Source organism: Rhopilema esculentum, chromosome 16 (genome assembly GCF_057945365.1).
Source record: "Rhopilema esculentum isolate cy_ngs chromosome 16, ASM5794536v1, whole genome shotgun sequence".
Taxonomy (NCBI): Eukaryota; Metazoa; Cnidaria; class Scyphozoa; order Rhizostomeae; family Rhizostomatidae; genus Rhopilema; species Rhopilema esculentum.
In genome coordinates, this window is record NC_142830.1 from 5,632,048 (window position 1) to 5,650,102 (window position 18,055).

Genomic DNA, 18,055 nt, shown 5'->3' on the forward strand with positions numbered 1-18,055 from the left:
TTTCTGGTCACTGGCGTAGCTCTAGCGTCAGGATTCAATTAATTCATCGCACAAGTAAATTGAAAGAAAGGCCGTTGTCGATGATAAACATAAATGCTTGGCAGATCAAATCATGGCCTATGGTTAAGGATAAAATCTGCTATTTTTGCCAACTTCTGGATACTTAGCCAGGGATCAAGAAATGAAGGTTTTTGGATTCAAAAGCATCGGTTTTGTTTTCTCGTGACAAAAAAATAGACTAGATTAGTAAATATTGAAATGAAAGCCTTTTTCATTTCGTGCTCTTTTAGCAATTCACTTAAAACTCCTTATGGTGGATTTGGCTTTCAAATGATCATCCTGAGGAACCATGGAAAGCATTAAGAGTATAGTGTTGAAACAAAGAACTCGCCTAAAACATATGTCCAATTCTTTCTAAATCCAATTTTTTTTCGATAAAGGATGCCCAAATGCAGGCATGTCCATTTGAATGCACAAATCCCCTGCTGCTAGTAAAGTCCACCTGTGATCGGATCACAAATAGATACGAACATATGGCCATTTTGAAAATTTGCGCCCATTTTAATTTAAGCAACCCAGCTCAGAGGAATTGATGAAAAACTTTCACATGTAAATGATAAGCCCTTGGAATGTAAGACTACATCCACATGTCATAAGCATGTCATAAAGAAAAACAACCTCTTTTTGATTCAAAATGAGCTTGCATCTGGCTTCAACGAAGAGCACGGCAAAATGAGAACCCGGAACAGCAGAATAAGTTTTTTGTTTTTGGGAAGATTGATATGGTTCTTCGTTACATTATCAAGAGATGATGCGAGCTACTGGATTCTCTCACCGTAAAATCAACACGAAATTAATTGACACACAAATTCTAGGAGCATTCTCTTCAATTCAAGAGCCTAAACTGTCAAAAGCACGGATCTAATTCAAAAATTTTCGTTATGGTGTTCAGCAAAGAATACGTTTATGCTTAGGTAAATTCGTAAGCAGTTCTGTAGGGTTAATAATGTCGATTCAAAAATGGAAGAATACCTAATGGTGTGAGAGAGTACTGCAAGGATCGCACCTGGGTCCCCTTTTATTCCTTCTTTATATAAAGGATCTAAAGAATGAAGACAATAATTGGTAAAAAGACACTGAATTGGTATACAAACCACAGAGATGACAGGACGCTGGGCAGTGGCGTTCCATTTCCACCTGGAAATAATTACAGTAACCAGTCTGTGATGCAAGTCTTTTGCAGTCATATTTGGGATTGTCTCTGCAACTCGTCAATGGTGTAACTAGAAAGTTAAAATCATATTCGGAAAATTCCATCACTCACTAAGATTCAATACTTTAAAATTTTTCTCAATACACTGACAGTGGTGTGGGCTCTCAAGAGGAGGTGTCCGTCAAAAGCTGGAGAGGAGAAAGATGAAAACTTTAGGCATAACAATCTATTTTTGGGACAATGCACTAAATTCTCCTCGTCCGTATAAACTTCTTCTTGAATGAGGCAAATTAAAAGATCGATTCAGATTCTTCCCCAGGTCTCCCTACGATGCCCGTTTTTATTCACCTTAAGCTTGGTTTCGACTAGGCTTTACCATATTTTGGTGCTTTTAATTCTGATTCTGCGCTAAATTTTACCTGGTCTCAATTACCACCTAAATCTAATTAGCGCCACATAATGTTGAGATGCAGATCAATTTCGAAGACCACGAGAGAAAGTTTGAAGAAGAGAAAGTTGTTCTCCTTGTTTTAACGCGCAGATGATAAAGGGTGAGGTTAGAGAGAGTAAAGAGGAGTTCGAAATACTGGTTCCTGGTAAGATACGTGTTAAAAAGAAAATAAATGCTTGAAGATATCTCTCTTTAAAACCATATAGGATCTTGTAATGATAAAAAAGCACACTCTCTCTCTGACTGCGTTGGCAAGCAGAGCAAGCAGCTCCTATTGTTGATGCAGACTTTTTAACGACACCCGCAGCAGGATTGTTCAAATGAGGTTTCTTTCGCGTGACTTTGATATAAAATAGACTCAGCCCTAAACTGGATTTTGAAACGAATCAGTAGGAATATATTCCAAGACCGAGCGTTTAAACGTGATAAAGTGCGATAAATAATTTGCGCTATATTTTGAACTGTATTTCCTCCAAGACTAAACAAAAAGACAGTTTAATGCACACAAATAATGCGGTTCAACACCTAGTGGAAAACAAACTCAAACACTTAATAGACCTTAGAGAATAGACAATTTTTTGCATTAAGAATGATAAGAAGGGTAGTTGCTTCCGATTTCTCTCGTAGGGCGATTCCCTTACAAAAGACTAGAATTAAAAAGATCTCGGAGGTACGGGTTAAGAACAATATTTTTTCGACTCTATCAATTTATTGATTTCCTCAAAGCAGAGTTGGTTGACCAAGCAAAGGCAGAGCTGAATAGTTTTTTTTACTCACCTATTCTACATTTGCCAATGGGCTGCAAAGATTTCTTGCAAATACAATTACGGCTACCAAATGTGTGTGCACAATTATGCGGCTCTTTGAACTTTCTGCAGGGCAGTGCAACGCAATCATGGCCTGTTGATAAAGGCATCAGTTACTAAAAATATTTCTACAGTGTAACTCCATGGGATTCCTGATGTGCCATTAGTTACTGGGTACAAGGAAATACAAGTGAAACACTATTATATATAGCGTATATAGAAATAATGACCATTGCCGAATGTTGCATGAACGGCTGCAATCAAACAGCTCTATGAAAATACAAGGTTTATTGGAACCTGAAACAAGAGGTTTCATTTTGGACTCATTTGACATGGGGTAGAAAAGTTGAAGTAAATTAGCAGACTTTGATAGAGGGGGAAAGAAAATTTGATTGACCGAAACAATTAAGGAAACAAAACATAAAACTAAAGTAAAAATGAAAAAAGAAGAATAACAACCCCTATTCAGAAAGCATCAATATCTGTATATTGGGTAACTGCTTACAATATTTATGATTGCAGATCATTTAAAAATTTTTTTTTGGCCTTATACACTTGTCACGCGTTCGCATTTTCATAGAAAAGAAGTCACACTTTGTACCATAGTTTTAGGCTTGTACCTTTCTTTCGCTTACAGCATTCTCTTGTCTCGTCAGTTTCCTTGATAGATGCCTTGTAAGCTGCACGAACCTCGCTTAGGTTGAAGACTTTTTCCCAAACAGCAAAATGCCCAAAGTCAAAATAACCATGTTCCTCTAGGGCCTGGATGAAACTTTTACCTGCACCTGTGCATCCGATCAAAATTTGCCCATTGATTGACTGATAAGAAGAAGGCTTATATGGAACGTTCTGTGACATTTCTTTTTGTATTGCAAAATGTCCATTCACGTACAAAGAAAGCCCTGACTTTTGGCTCCAAGTTAGCAGAAAGTGCCACCAGTCTTCCTTAAAGGGCATTCTGTGCATAATAACTTCCCACTGTTGTGTCGCAGTTTTAACTGTCACTGTAAAATTCTTCGCGAATTCACCATTGTAAATCATGAATCCAGTCCCTGCAAAATATTTTTGTACAAAGCTGAGATCATCTCAATTACCATAAAAAGCATCCTTGCAAATTAGAGTATAAATAATATCGAAAAATTGTAAGCTACCTTAACTATAAAAAAGGAAAATTATTTACAATATTTAAGCAGATTATGTAATACGATACAAAGTATTATACGATGTCATGATATTTTAGGACATATTAGCAGGCATGAACCTAAGAACTTTCAATCACTTCTTGAAACAACGCTAGTAGCATTGTTGAATCCAATATGGTGTAGCAAAACCCGTGTGGTTGGCTATGAATTGCGAACCTTGAAGATTTGATTTAAATTTCAGTATTGGTGTGTATTCATATGGAAATCTGGGGACATACAGTATACTTGTCTGCAAGTTTGAATTTGCAACTGTGTTTGTAAGCTTTAAATTGAAAACATATCAAGTTATGTCTTCAGGCAAATCAGATGTTGTTTGTGCTTGGTTTCTGAAAAACAATAGATTCTTGCAGCGCTTATACCCCTTATCTTCTAGGCAAACACGCCTAACAATGTCCAGATTAGCCTTCTATAAATCAAATATTTAAGAAATATCATAGCGAACACGTGAATCCAACGTTTGATACAGAGCTGTACGTACGTATCTACTCGAGTTACTGCCGTTACCTTAATTTAGTGCACAGCAAAGCAATGTAGTATTGAATAGTGATATTAGATTTTTAGTCCGTCAAAAAATAGTATAAGGGTAGCATTAGGAAATAAATGTTGTTGCTAAATATTAAAAGAAGAAATATGTGTATATGGACATATGAACCAAAAGATGAACAATAAAACTGCGACCAAAAGCTCTTGCAACTAATCTATAGATCAGCACACACGTCAAGGTTTTCTTGTTTAGTTTGTTAGTTAATTTTTCGTATTCTAGTTTAGCATATTACATGGTATGAAATTACATAATATCATACAGGGGCGTTGCGACCGGGGGTGTGGGGGGTGGGGTGTGGGGTGTCACACCCCCCCAATAGTATATCAATAGGAAGTTTCAGGTAAAATCCGCCCAGTGGAAGAAACGCTTTAGGTATTTCCGCGACCTTCATGTATTAACATCAATAAAGGATCAAGCAAAGATAGTTGCTTCTTTGGCTAAATATGATATTTCTTGATATGAAGGAAGATAAAAACTAATGACTTAAAGATTTGAAAATTTCTTGTTGGCACAAAAGCTAAAAATCCAGGCACTTTTTAGGTAAAATTGTGTCTTGTGTCCATTTCCCCTAAAAAGGCATGATAAGATGGAAAGAGGGATCTAAATTGGCAACCAGTGCTGCTTGTTACCTAGCTTTGGAAGTAACTGACAACATGGAATTTTTCAACACCACGGCGAAATTGTACCAGTTGTTTTTATCTGCTGTTCAATTTGTTTGCAAAAATAAAAAAATTTCGGTAGGATTAGGAGGATTGCTTTAGTAAAATTTGCTTAAAAGAGTGCATTTTCCAGGGAACTTGAAGCATCAAAATTCGAAAATTTTCTGCTCTTTCGGCGGCATTCGAGGGTGCCGCCTCGGGTAGTTGCCCGTCCCGGTATACAGATTCGGCAAAACCATTAGGAAAGTCCTGTAATGATAATTTTTAAAATGAATGTTGTGAATTATATGCCACACAGTGAGATTGGCAAAATGTATTGCAGAGGTTTGTGACAGCAACTTAAGTATTTCAGGTAATTATATTTTAATCAGGTAAATTTGTAGTCCACACTCCCCCCCCCCCCCTAACAAGGCTTGCCTCGCAACGGCCCTGATATCATAACATTATTTACCATTATATAACACAATTATATATTTATAATGTACAAGGGGTAGGGTGGCATTCTGAATCCCTTAGGATAATACCAAAGCAAACTACCCCTGGTAATTATTTGTCGGAATCGATGGCCCACAACAATTCTGCACGTGTGTTTGTCTTCGTTTCAATTCTTCTCCACTGTTTTTTCATTTCAGACTTGCGTTGCAGTATGTTTCATTTCATTGTTTTGTATAGCATCAGTATATGATACTACGATTTAGCTCAATATTCTCTGCTCTTTAACATTGCTAGGAAGTTTACGGAGCACCCACTCTCTATTACTGTCCCAGACAGAGCAGTAGACGTCGTAACAAACAAATTCTCATCTGGTAAATAAGCCAGTTCTCTTGTATTTACTTCACAACAGGCAGCTGTGTTAACTACAAATGCAACTTTTAACTTTATGCATATCAGTTTTAAAACATACCTGAAGGATTATATGCGTTCCTGTTATATGCAATATACTGTTTTTTATTTGCACGATTTCTTATCCAAAAAGCCATGGTGAACCCAGCTTTCTCACATGTTGTCGGATCTTTGATGCACTCGAATTTTTTCCCGTCGATAAGGACACAGTCATCACGGCCATTGAAATGTATGGCTCGGCCAAGTTGCTCTGTTTCAGAGAAGTTTATTTCTTTTCCTGGAGGAAGGTTGACAGTACCACGCCCCACAAAGTCAGTAAATGTGGGCTTCGGGGACGTCTTCACATTAAAGTAATGGACTGCAGTTCTGTATATATCACCTATAAAAATCAATACTTGAAATGAATGGAATACATATTTAATTACTTTGATCTCGCTCACAGGAATTTTCCAATGAAAAAATATTTCGTGACTGAAACACTGAAAAACGGCGCAAGTCAACATGCTGTAACAAAATGGCACTAGCAAGCAGAAGCGTAACGTTAAAGCACTTTTCGACAAACATTCATCAGAGTAAAATTATAAAGAATGGGACAAAAGGTGCTTTTGGTCAAAGTATTTTATCTCCGCTTCATTCTGCTATTTAGCAGTAAGAATGGCCGAAACTCTTAAAATGCTATTGCCTCAAAACAATGTTTTTAGTGATTTTGATGTGCAAGAGTGACGATCAGATATGAGAAAGGATAGTTAGATTTGAAAAGGAATCGTTGTACATTAATTCATTACCTTCTTTTGAAAATAGCAAATCACTTTATAGCAAAAATAAAGGTTGGTGTACTTTATAAAAAAGAAGAATTATTTAACATCTTGATACTATTGTTAAATTTGCTTTCTTTAAGAACTTGTGAGTTGTCATCCGTCAATTAAGGCTATAATACTAAGTCATCATACACTGACTATGAATAGCAAGCCAACTTTCTCGAGCATTTAAGCCATCAAATAATGAAAAATAAAGCTAGATACCTCCCTTGCAGCACACATACTCTATTTCGCTTTGCAACGTACACAAAGCTAATAGCAGACAAGTCCATCTACGTAATGTCATCATGTCAACAGTCAAAGGTGGCTAGCAAAGTTGCAGCAATTTCTCTTTACTATCCTATCCCTTTTGATATCACTCTTTCCTTCTTTGTAGATATTCAAAGTAAATAAAATAAGAGAAGTGTTCTGGGCAAATTGGGCTGGTCTTGCTCAATAATTCATGGAGGCATTATTCAGCTGTTTAGGTTGCAGTTTCGTCTACTTCTCTTTCACGAACGCAACACCACAATGCCTATTTTGAAAACTTTTTCGATTCAACAGAACCCAATATCTAAATGATTAACGAGACTATCTCGAATCACTTTTGTGCCCATTTTCTATGGAATTTATTAACTTTATTGTCTTGAATATATAGAAGATATGAACCGATAAATGAAAATACTCGCAAAGCTAATCGAAATGTAATCAGATATGACATTCAAACTGACATCATACTGACCGTTTCTTGTCAAGAATCGTAGCGTTCTCTGGACATGTAAGGCGGTTGTATTTAAGCAAAGAGAGCCATTAAATTGCGAGGTAAAACAAAGATCAAAGGTTGTTGCTTTTAAGCCAAGAGAACGAGCGAATTGCGATGTAAGACCATTATTAAAAGTTGTTATTTTTAGCAATGAGGACCAATGAATTGTTAGGCAAAAACGTTAGTTAATGGGGTCGTCATTCTAAGGCTTTTTAATGAAAATATTTACATTGAACGTGAAGTTAATTTGAACGAGAAAACCTTCGATGGTTTAATAGGCACCATTTTGGAACGAAATTTAAAAAACATTTTGAAAACAATTAAGCATTTTGTAGACCAAACTAACGGGGTGTTTAAAATATTTACAGTCTGCATTAAAACTTTATTCTATTATGGTTTGTACGTGAATAGATGGAAAGCATTAATTAAAGAAATTCTTTATCGTAAAGACTTACCTATCTTCTCCTGCACAGCGGGACTTGGACTGGGATTTGACGACACCTTTTTGTCGCTTGTTTTATGGCTTTTTGTGACGGCTGTAAGTGTAAAAGATGGAACATCCTTCGTTAATGTTGTTATTGTGCTGGCTGTTTCTGTCCGTACACTGGGTTTGTTCGTTACGACAGGCAATTCTTTGATAATTTCTGTTGTAATTCAACAAAATCGGCGACTTAGGCTCTACTGGAGATTATTTTTATTCATTTTTTAGTATTCGATCTATTAAAACAGAAGAATGGCAAAATCTGCGCTCTTCAAAATGCATAAATTTTCATCTTTAAGGGGTACATTTTATCGCAATGGTTGGTACCTTTGCACAAAACAAGTTTGAGTTAAAAGCAAACAGAGAGTTCTACAGAATAACCCTTATTGAACAAGCGTTATGGAATTTACATAGTACATCGTGATTAATAAAATAAGATCTAAAGACCCATTAAATTTTAAAAGGCGGCGGAAGCTTGCATTTCCCAAGACGAGATTCAAAATCACGCGTCTATCTTTGGGATTTTTTCTAAAGGTAAAAAGGCGGTGAGATTATTTTGGGATTTTAATGCTGAAATTAGGAAATACAATTTCATGTGTCTTGAATAACAAATTCATGTGTTTTGAACAACAGCCCTATCCTGTCGAAGAGTCCTTTTTCTATTCTTAAACTAAATGACGATTTTGATAGCTTAAAGTATTATTTTTTTTATTTTGATACTTATTCCTTGTTTATGGAAGGGCGTGGTGGTTTGTGTTTTGCAAAGAGGGACAACCTTAGCCGTGATTACAGAAAGATGTATAGCCTACTAGGGCGTGGCCTATGAAGGTTGTAGAAAGGCATTGTTAATCTAATTAAAGCAGAAAGATGACTGATTATATGACCAAATTTTTTTCAACAATAAAGGAGAGATCCAATTTTCGATCTTTTGATAATAAATGAATGTTTTCACAAAAGTAAGAATTTACTTTTCGGCTAATTCGAAATACCACAAAAATTTCCAATAGGATGGTGCTAGGAAAGGCATATGCCCCCATTCCCCTTCTCTCCTTTCCAACGACTCCCTAAAGAGCTGTTGCTATGTTTTGATCAAAAGCATGAAATCTAAAACATGTTGTATGCTTCTACATTGATTCTAGAAGACTTTGTAATATTCTTTTTGATTTGTATTGTAATGTTTTGAAACTTAGTCTGTTTTGCACGTCAAGATAACACTACTTTTTACAAGTTGCACAACGTGTCTTTTTATACCCTAAACTATACTTTTTTATCCTATATTCTATATCTAATACTTAAACTTTATTGTAAAAGTTTCACTGAATGTTTTTGTAAAATTGGCTGTTCCTGTATCGCTTGCCTGTTTCAATATTTCTACTAGCCAACGACGAATTTGCTACAAAACAATAGAGACAGTTACAAGGGTCGTATGTGCAAAGAAGAGTATTTCCGATATGCAGAAAGCTTTCCTACCTTTGCAGATTTTGTGTTCGATTTCAGGACAAACAGCGTCCGGATATTTATTGTGGCAATCCCATCCACACGGATGTGATGAACAGGACGCTGAATTTTGTAAAATAAAAGCAAGAATTAGAATCGAGGTCGTGCAGAAAATTCTAATAGATCTAGATTGACGTTAATGAATATAAAATTTTCTTATTTCCAACAACAAAAACCAGGTAACCAAGAAACCTGCAAAACGCAGGAGCCCAGAGATTGGTGGTCCGACCGCATACGGATCAATTTTGGATCCATTGATTTTTCGGAGGAGTTTAAACTACATTTGTTTATCCATTCTCGCTTTCACTTTTGATCCCGATCATAAAAAGCTGGAGATGTTATTTGACCACTTCTTTTAATGACAGTGTGTTCCATTATCTCAAATAACTATGCAGTTGATAATGCAGTCAAAGTATTTCAGATTTGAAACATCATTTTACGTCTTTTCTTGACCAATGCCTGTGTCAGGGCCGTAAATCCCGGGGGGACGGGGAGGACTGGACCCCCCAAAATCTAGAGCAAAACGATTTTTTTGGAGAAACTACCATCATTTTCCTTGAAAGAAAAAAATCCCTGGTAGCCGGGTTAGAACCAAACTACGTTTTCTGTGTTATTGCAACAAACCTCAGCCACTAAGGTTATTTTTGTAAGCAGAGTGGTTTTTATAATCTTTACAAGATAAAAACTTACCGTTTTCTACCGCTTTTTACCGTTTTCTACTGTTTTCAACCGTTTTATTTTTGAAAACAGAGTATTAAATAAAAAGAGAGCATCCTGTCCTTTTATTTGACCTATTTACTAACCTATTTATGTACATTTCTATTATTTGTCTATTATTTACTTTTATTTAGTAAATCATTTTTTGTATCATAAAAATGTATTCATTATTGATGTGTAAACATGGCCTACTGAAATCAGTCAAAATAAGGAAGACGCACATTTCTGTTCAGAAAGTAAATTTCTACCAATCAATACAACAGCGTCCCATATTTCCCCAAAGTCTGTCCCTAAGGTTTAAGCATGACTCTTCCCTTCCAAAATTTCACCCAATAAACAATAATCTGTGTTCTTCTGAGAAACGCATAACTTTCTATCCTGAGCGATTCTAGTATTTTATTGAATTTAGTCTGGGGATTGCTTTTTTAGCTTTTCTAGAAGGTAAAATTTCAAAACTTTTCTTTCGCGTCGGACCCAACCATGGTGGGTCCTCCTACGACAGTAAACTTGATTCTTAGCTCCCAAGGTTCAATTTCTTGGGGCCGTCTCTGAAAAATGTTATCCATCCAATTATGACAGCAAGTCAATGTACTAAGGAATATCTGTAAATACCTTCTATAGAGCAGAAAGTCTTGAGAAATCCAAAAATATTGACTTTTGTTTTTAAAGTAATTTGCCCCTCAACTGTTTCCATAATACATGCCATAAATCCCTTGTGGTACCATGACCCACTGCATACTTTATATTCATTCACATGACAGATTTACGGCCCTGGCCTGTGTCGACGTTTTCTATAGCCTTTGGTGACTAGGAGATGCTCTCTGGTTTCTATTTTCATGCAGTTTGCAGCATTCAAGATATCATAAGGAAAGTGACAGTCTTTCAAAGTACAGGCAAGGTGGCCCCTAAAACACGTTCCATTCGTAGGGGAAGTTAGGGTGGACCATTATCGTGGATCAGCATCAGCTGCGCATTAAGGCTGGGACCGTGGAACCGGGGGGCTATGGGGACTTTAGCCCCCAATGATGTCCAAAATGTACTTAAAACCATACAAAATTGTCATGCTCTTGCTTTTTTAGCATGCTTATCCCCCATAACGAACGTTTTAGCCCCCTAAATCTGTAGTTTGCTCTGCGGTACTTGACAGGGGAAAAGAGGCGAGTATCTAAATCATGGGTCTATCCTCTATTTGAACTGAAAATCTTGCGTACTGAAGTGCACTTCTCTAACAGTTTGGTCACTTCTCCTCTTTTTCAGTCTACTTTCTACCAGAAATGCGATAAAGAAATTGAAATAGTCATTTTCAAGTTTTTTTCAAGTTTTGTCTATAGTTGTATTTGCAACATCTAAGGATCAGTAGAGGACAAGCTTTTGGTATCACGCTTAAGTGCTTGAAGTCCCTCTTTAAAAGGTAAACTTAACTTGAAGTGAAAATGTTTAACAAGGAGTCCTTAAAAACTATAACTATTGCCATTATCGTTCTCAATATTAATATCAAAACTTAATAGCAAAAGAATCTCTAGGCGTGAATATATCTATGAACAGAGTGCCTTGTAAGAAATCTTACTCATATTGTTAAAAAAGGCTCTGGAATGCACTGCCGAATACACTTGAAACAAGCACCTTTGACGATAGTGTTGTAAAAAGGAGAATTGATATGAGTGACTTAAAAATAAATTGTCATAAATTATAAGCCTTGAATAAGCATCATGAAATACCTCTAATTATGCAAAATTAGTCAAATCTATTACGAATTGGCTGAGATATGGCCACATATGTTTTGGCTCTTTTCCCATCAAACCTCTGTACTTTGGTCTCTGTTCATAACTTTATGAACAGAGCGAAAATAACAGTGATTCCTTAGCAAACTTCAAATCTTTAATTGGCAATATCTCAACTGATTTTAGACATATTTGACTAATTTTGCATATTTGGAAATATTTTATGGTGATCATTTATGTTATGTGCTTAAAATTCAAAAGTTTTAAAAATAGCTTTTTGGTGACGTCACACTTTAGAACTCTCTTCACAACATTGTACATAGCACGTTTGTTATTGCTTGTTAGATAGACAGCGTTCTTGGAGGCCAATTCAAAGGAAACTGCGTTTATTTCTTCACGAAACAAGTTGCGGACCTGTACACATGGCGCTCTCAAGGGTATAATGATAACATCATGATACGTGCAAAAAACACATGGCGTTCCCAAGGTACCTTACAATTCTCTTGTTGCCGATAAACAATGAGAAATTTTCATAAATACATTATGATGATTTATGCAGAAGTAGTACTTACCATTCTTCTTGATACAAGTAAGCAATGACCCATCAAGTTTCGAATTGCTGAGAACAAGACCACCAGTTTGACTGGCTTGATTGTCAGTGAGATAGTAGAGCCAAATTGCCAGGTGAGCCATGTCGAACTGCCCGAAGCCTTTTTGAGTTAGAGTTGGTGGACGGCCAATGGTAAACATTCTTTTTATCCTGGAATAAAGAATAAAGTTTCGTTTTTTGAATAAGGATGCTGAAAGCCGTATGCAGGCAGCTATATATATTCGTAAACTAGAATATGTGACTTCAAAGTATGGTGTTGACAATTCAAAACAGCTATTCTGCTCCCTTGCAATCAGGATTTGCTTTTTCTTCTAAGAGATCCAGATCCCTCTCCAAAATGAATCAATATGAGTCACATCACCCCGTCCCAACTTTTGCTAAGGCCCCGTTTACAATGAAACGGATTCTTGGGAGTGCAGTGCCGATTATTCGACGGCGTTTATGCATGACCTGGATGGGACTAGGAATGACCCCGCATAAGAAGCAATCCCAAATGAGTACGAATAGCATGCTTGGGTTGGATCCACACGGCACATTGCAAATGCACACAGAATTGGACTAACGTGAAAACCCATCCATTTTAAATGGGATCCAAGCGATCTGTTTAAGAAAACTCCTGTAAAGTTGTAAACAAAAGAGACTTTGCATTGTTATCAAACGAGAAATATATTGAATGAATCTTAAGTACCATAGAAGCTTAAATTGTGGGTCAGCTGCTCTGCCTCCTTTGTCACTGGCTACCAACTTCTCATCAAGGAAAAGGTGCAGTCCTTTTTTAATATGCCATTTTATAACCATATGACACCAGGTGTTGTGGAAGGCCATTGTCGAAACTTCCCAGTAGTGGCTTATTTCTCGCACTAGCACTTTATACCGTTTAGTTGAGTCACTATATGTTATTTGAATTCCTGTCCCCTTGGATGAATTTGTAAACCCACCAGTTGAAAGTATAAACTTTCCTCGTTTAAATCGAATCCAAAATGCAATGGAAATGCCGTACATGCAACGCAAAGGGTTCGCTACACACTGCGAAATTCTCTCTGTGAATGAATAAACTTTCATTAAAACGGTTTTACAAAACATGATTACCAAGCTCAATAAAACGATCTAAACTTTTGTAGTGCAGCAATCCAAGAGCTCCTTTTCGTTAGAACAAAAATACTCTCTCAAATTCATTAATATTTACCCCGACCTTTTCAGACCCCTTTAGACACAAAGCAACACAATATTGCTGCCTACGCCTTTTAATTTCGCTCAAGACCATGTTTTGAGCAAAATTTTTCTTTGGGAAGAATTTTTATTTCGTTTGCCAATACATTATATAAGGAGACCTTCACTTAGATAACAGTGAATCCAAAAAAACCAAGCAATACCTAAGTTATCCGTTAATTCTACGCATATGATGCTTCAAGTAGATAAAACTAACAACATGACAGTATTCAACCTGCAAGCCAAGCCTCGAAGTGTAAACTAAAGAGAAAATTAGAGCATAGCTGCTATCTTTAGGCTCAATGTAGCAAGGAAAGCATAAGGTATTTTAAGCAAAGACAGATGATTGTCATAGGCATAAGAGATGTCGCTCAAAGGGATGGAGGCTGCAACCCCCTAAAAAAGCAAAATCTATCACTTTAAATGCTTCTCTAAGACGATTTAATCTTAACGCAAAGCAATAATATTCGGGCAAGATCAATTTTAAACCCCTCAAACGTTTTGCATCTGCTACGCCAATGACGTTTGTTATTACCTGTAGGAAACTCAATCCATTCCATGTTTCCTGAGAATGAAACCGCCCCGCCAATTCTCTCGTTTTTGGTGAGCTTGGCTCCATGGACTTCTCCTCTCACACTTTTCACTTTATCAAGGAGGCCATTATTTGACCAATGTTCGTTTAAAGGCCAGTAGTATTCAGCGGTTGGATATGGGCGATTCATTCCAGCTATATGTAAAAAATTGCGACGAATAAAGCCTATTACACGTAGTTAGAAATAATTGTTTCAATTTTAACAATGCACTGCAAGTAACAATGCACTGCTAGTAGCAATGCACATTTTCAAATTTCCCGCTGCCCTTACTTAAAAGACGTGATATAACTAACATACACAATTTTGCAAAGACATAGAAGCCTGAATGTTAAACTACTTAACTGAACGGTGTATTAAATGTAGTACTTTGCTTCAAAATGCAAGGAACACAGGAAACATATACACTTTCTGTAGAAATGTTCAGAAGTTTGGCTAAGTACCAAATGTAGAATTTTACCATCGTACCAAATAACGTAAAAATGTAGCTTCAATGAACTTCAACGTAGCCAAATAATTTGGAATTCAATTTTTTGCAGGTTTATTTTTCAAACAATGTTAAAGCACATCAGAAAAGGGCCACAGAAAGATTATATTGTTCATAAGGTATGATCTCACCATCCTATCTATAAACTTGATTAAAGCAACAAAACTGAGAGAGGTAGGTAAGCATCGTGACTTGTGTGTTTTTGAATGTCATCCTCCAATTCTTACGTTTGAACCCCACTCCCTTTTTCAAGTGGTTGGATGGGTACTACAGTCACTATGACATATGGAGGGAGGAAGACTGGAGGAGGACGGCCTCTCATTTCTTTGCTTGTAAGCGTTGGATATGAGAAAATATTGCACGATATGTTTATGACTCCGAAATGCCGAGGAAATTTTGATTGAAATGCTGGATCGTTTGACCACCAACGGTTGATGACGTTCCAACATCGACAAATGATGTTGGGTAAAATTTTGGATCGAAGAGACATCTTATAAACGTTTTTATTTAAAATAACAGTACCTTAACCTTATACCAAGAAAATTTATCAAAATAACAAAGACAGCTTTTTGCATGGTTGTCACAAATTCAGCAAAAAAGTCTCTTGATAAAGCACCTAACGTCAAGCTTGAGACATTTGTGGCTGACGTTCTCAAAGCAAGTGCCGCTTGTAATTTAATGAAAGAGTGGAGAGCTAGCCTGAATTCATTTCCCAAAGATGCCTTCCTGTCTTTTCATCAAGTAATGTTTTTAATGTTTTAAAAAAACTCTCCCAAAGTGTGTAAGAATCTCCCAGGAGCTTTGGAAGGATGTGGCATAACTAGAGTTAATGCTGAGTAGCAAGCGAAAGGAACCGAGAAAGGAAAACTCGTAGACCAAGAGAAAGGACAATTTGTCGATGTCTGTTGCAGCTCTGCTAAAAATTCGCTAGAGAGTCCTTGTGAATTCTTTTCAGCAGTTCCAATTCGTTTTTTCGTTATTTAAAATTTGTCCATCATGGCATAAGACATGTGTCTGCAACTTTTTACGCTGAGGTGACATTGGCAGTGTAAGTCAGAAAAAGTGAAAAATGAAATGGCATAAATTCAGAAAACTACTATCAGCATTAACAATCCCATACGTTACAAAGTTTAATTTCGAAGATTATTTTATCATTATACAACTTGCAGAGCATCTGTCAAAATTTTTCCTGTAAATTTGAACCGTTTGCAGCAAATGCAATGAGCTTGGAAGGATCTATTCAATATAATTTAATCTAATGTAAAATTGACCCTTCTTTCACTCTGAAAGTTCTTTCAATTACCAGCATTCATTAGTCTTACTTAATGGCATCGAGAACATGTACAAACAGAACGACCCATCTCTAATTAACTATACAGTTACGTCTTGTGTTCTCTTCTTCGCATGTACTTTTATATTGCGCAGCATTACCAACAACCTTATTGCAGTAAGTGTCGAAGTGAAAATTTCCCTGAAAGCAGAAAATTTATGCTGTTCCTATACTTTCAGCAAAGGCTATAATTTCCAGTTGATGAAGAACGGGCAATGTTTAAAAACCTCAATGACATTTATCTATTGTTAGGGTTGCTTAAACTTTATGTAGATTGAATGAATATTTTTCAAACTAAGTTTCCTTCATTATGTTTCTACCAATATTCATGACATTTTGATGGTGTCGCTGTTGCCTTTACCAATCATTTTCTGGTCTTTGATCTTAGAAAACAAACAATTTCCTTTTGAAATCAGACAATCAACAGGCTAACGCTTGATAGGGTTAACTGAATTAGGAACGGATAAATCTTTGACTCACCACCAAAGCAAAAGGACGTTTTGACTAAAGCAAGTATGAAAGCTATCAATGTCGTTGTCTTCAATGTTACAAGTCGATCCATCGTGGACCTATCTTCTAGGGTCTAAGCACTGAACATGAAATGATCCGTCCTCCTATGAATGCAAAGACAACTATGTTGTACACAAGTGCGTGCAATAAGTGACACCTGGGTGCATAATTTCATATGAAAGGACGTAATCTATATTTAATATATTCAGTGAGAGAAATGGCTTTTCAACCCAAAACACTATAAAGATCTTTGATATGAGCAGAGCTACACCTGCGGCAGATGCTAAAAATCAGAGGTGCCATGACACTCGCTGTCTTAATTAGAAAGCTTAACACAAACAAAAATTCACTTTTTACTGCAAACCAAATTAAAGGACCTACCACATTCCATCTGAACTGTGAGCAATTTTCTAGTCCATTATGAAATCCAAGCACCAGATATTAGTTGTTTTTACGATGACATTGGCTTTGCTTTTTTGCTCGAAGTACCGTGTAGCTATGTGCAGGGTTTTGTTGCTGTGAGGCGGCTAGCTGCGTCAATTAAAATAGAAAAGTCGAATGGGAGAGACAGAGACTAATATTCATCTTACCTTCGTTCTGTGAAGAGCAGAGAAACCGTTTCTAATAATAGGGATCTCTTCAAATGTTATTTTGGAGACTTGTTGGAGTGTTGCTACGCCGTTGATATTCCCTGCAAAATCTCAGTTTGTACTCACAAATGACCTAACTTTGCACACATTTGAGATTTTTCTTTCAGCCTTCTTAAGAGTACATTTTAAAGTAAAGAAAAGCGCTTTTCTCACCATCCAAAGGTTTACCAAAGGACTTAAACACAAAAACGACAATCACATCGTATACTGGCTTGGATGATATGTGGCATAGACCGGAACGGGGGAGGGAGTTGGTAGTTCTTGAAGCATTTTGCCACGCTCTTCCTAGTCGTGCACAGAAATAAACAATCGTAGACTGCCGTTGAGATAAGAAATGTTTGTTTAACGATAAAATTCCACAAAGCAGGAGTTGTCAGCCAATTTGCATGGATAAGAAAATTATGTTATGCAGCGAAGATAGCACCTATCTATTTTTCTCTAGATTTCAATTCTGGCAACTGAATGGATAATTCGAATAAAACGCTGCAAAGTGATCTCTGATTATCAACAAATCAGTGAGATTGCATAATCAAAATAGCTACAAACAGTGAAAACAATTCGAAGAATGATTTCTGATAGTGTAAAAGGAATTGCTCCAATGTGCTATCAGATTACAGGTGTTTCTTGAAGTTTCGGGGACTAGGCCTTACTGTAAAATTAGCGTAAGTAAGGTTGGATTATCATGGGTTATAGAGAGCTGATTAAAAGCGAAATGAAATGATAGAAAGCAAAACAATTAACTATAAAGAGGCGTTCGTTCCGTGAGGAGCACATTTCAAAAACAAGCTTTTTCCTCTACAAGAATCTGTCCGTGGCACCTGCTTCGCGCGTTGAAATTCAAATATTTTGTCTAGGTCAGAAAGAAAATTCTTTTGAATTACATTCAGCGTAATTTTAATTAGAGCATTCTCGAGCAATTTTCTCAAAAAGCATTCTAAGCCTGGTTCAGAGTCATAAATATGATCATTAGGTGGT

At 36.6% G+C, this 18,055-nt stretch overlaps 1 protein-coding gene across 4 annotated transcripts in view; it reads right to left on the reverse strand.

The window, feature by feature from the left end:
- LOC135682410 (uncharacterized) overlaps positions 1–16,669 on the reverse strand; it is a 31,205-nt gene extending 14,536 nt beyond the window's left edge. Inside the window, exons 1-10 of one of the 4 annotated variants that reach the window (XM_065197291.2) lie at positions 16,401–16,667; positions 14,049–14,240; positions 12,993–13,344; positions 12,267–12,454; positions 9,230–9,319; positions 7,734–7,814; positions 5,780–6,097; positions 3,091–3,522; positions 2,442–2,564; positions 1,155–1,283 (exon numbers count right to left, since the gene is read on the reverse strand). In XM_065197291.2, coding sequence (XP_065053363.2) covers positions 1,155–1,283; positions 2,442–2,564; positions 3,091–3,522; positions 5,780–6,097; positions 7,734–7,814; positions 9,230–9,319; positions 12,267–12,454; positions 12,993–13,344; positions 14,049–14,240; positions 16,401–16,482 — 1,987 coding nt within the window. In that variant the 5' untranslated portion in view covers positions 16,483–16,667. Of the gene's footprint in view, positions 1–1,154; positions 1,284–2,441; positions 2,565–3,090; positions 3,523–5,779; positions 6,098–7,733; positions 7,923–9,229; positions 9,320–12,266; positions 12,455–12,992; positions 13,345–14,048; positions 14,241–16,400 lie in introns of all 4 variants that reach the window. The other 3 variants (XM_065197289.2, XM_065197292.2, XM_065197290.2) reach the window with 3 other exon arrangements.
- Positions 16,670–18,055: the final 1,386 nt, after the last annotated feature.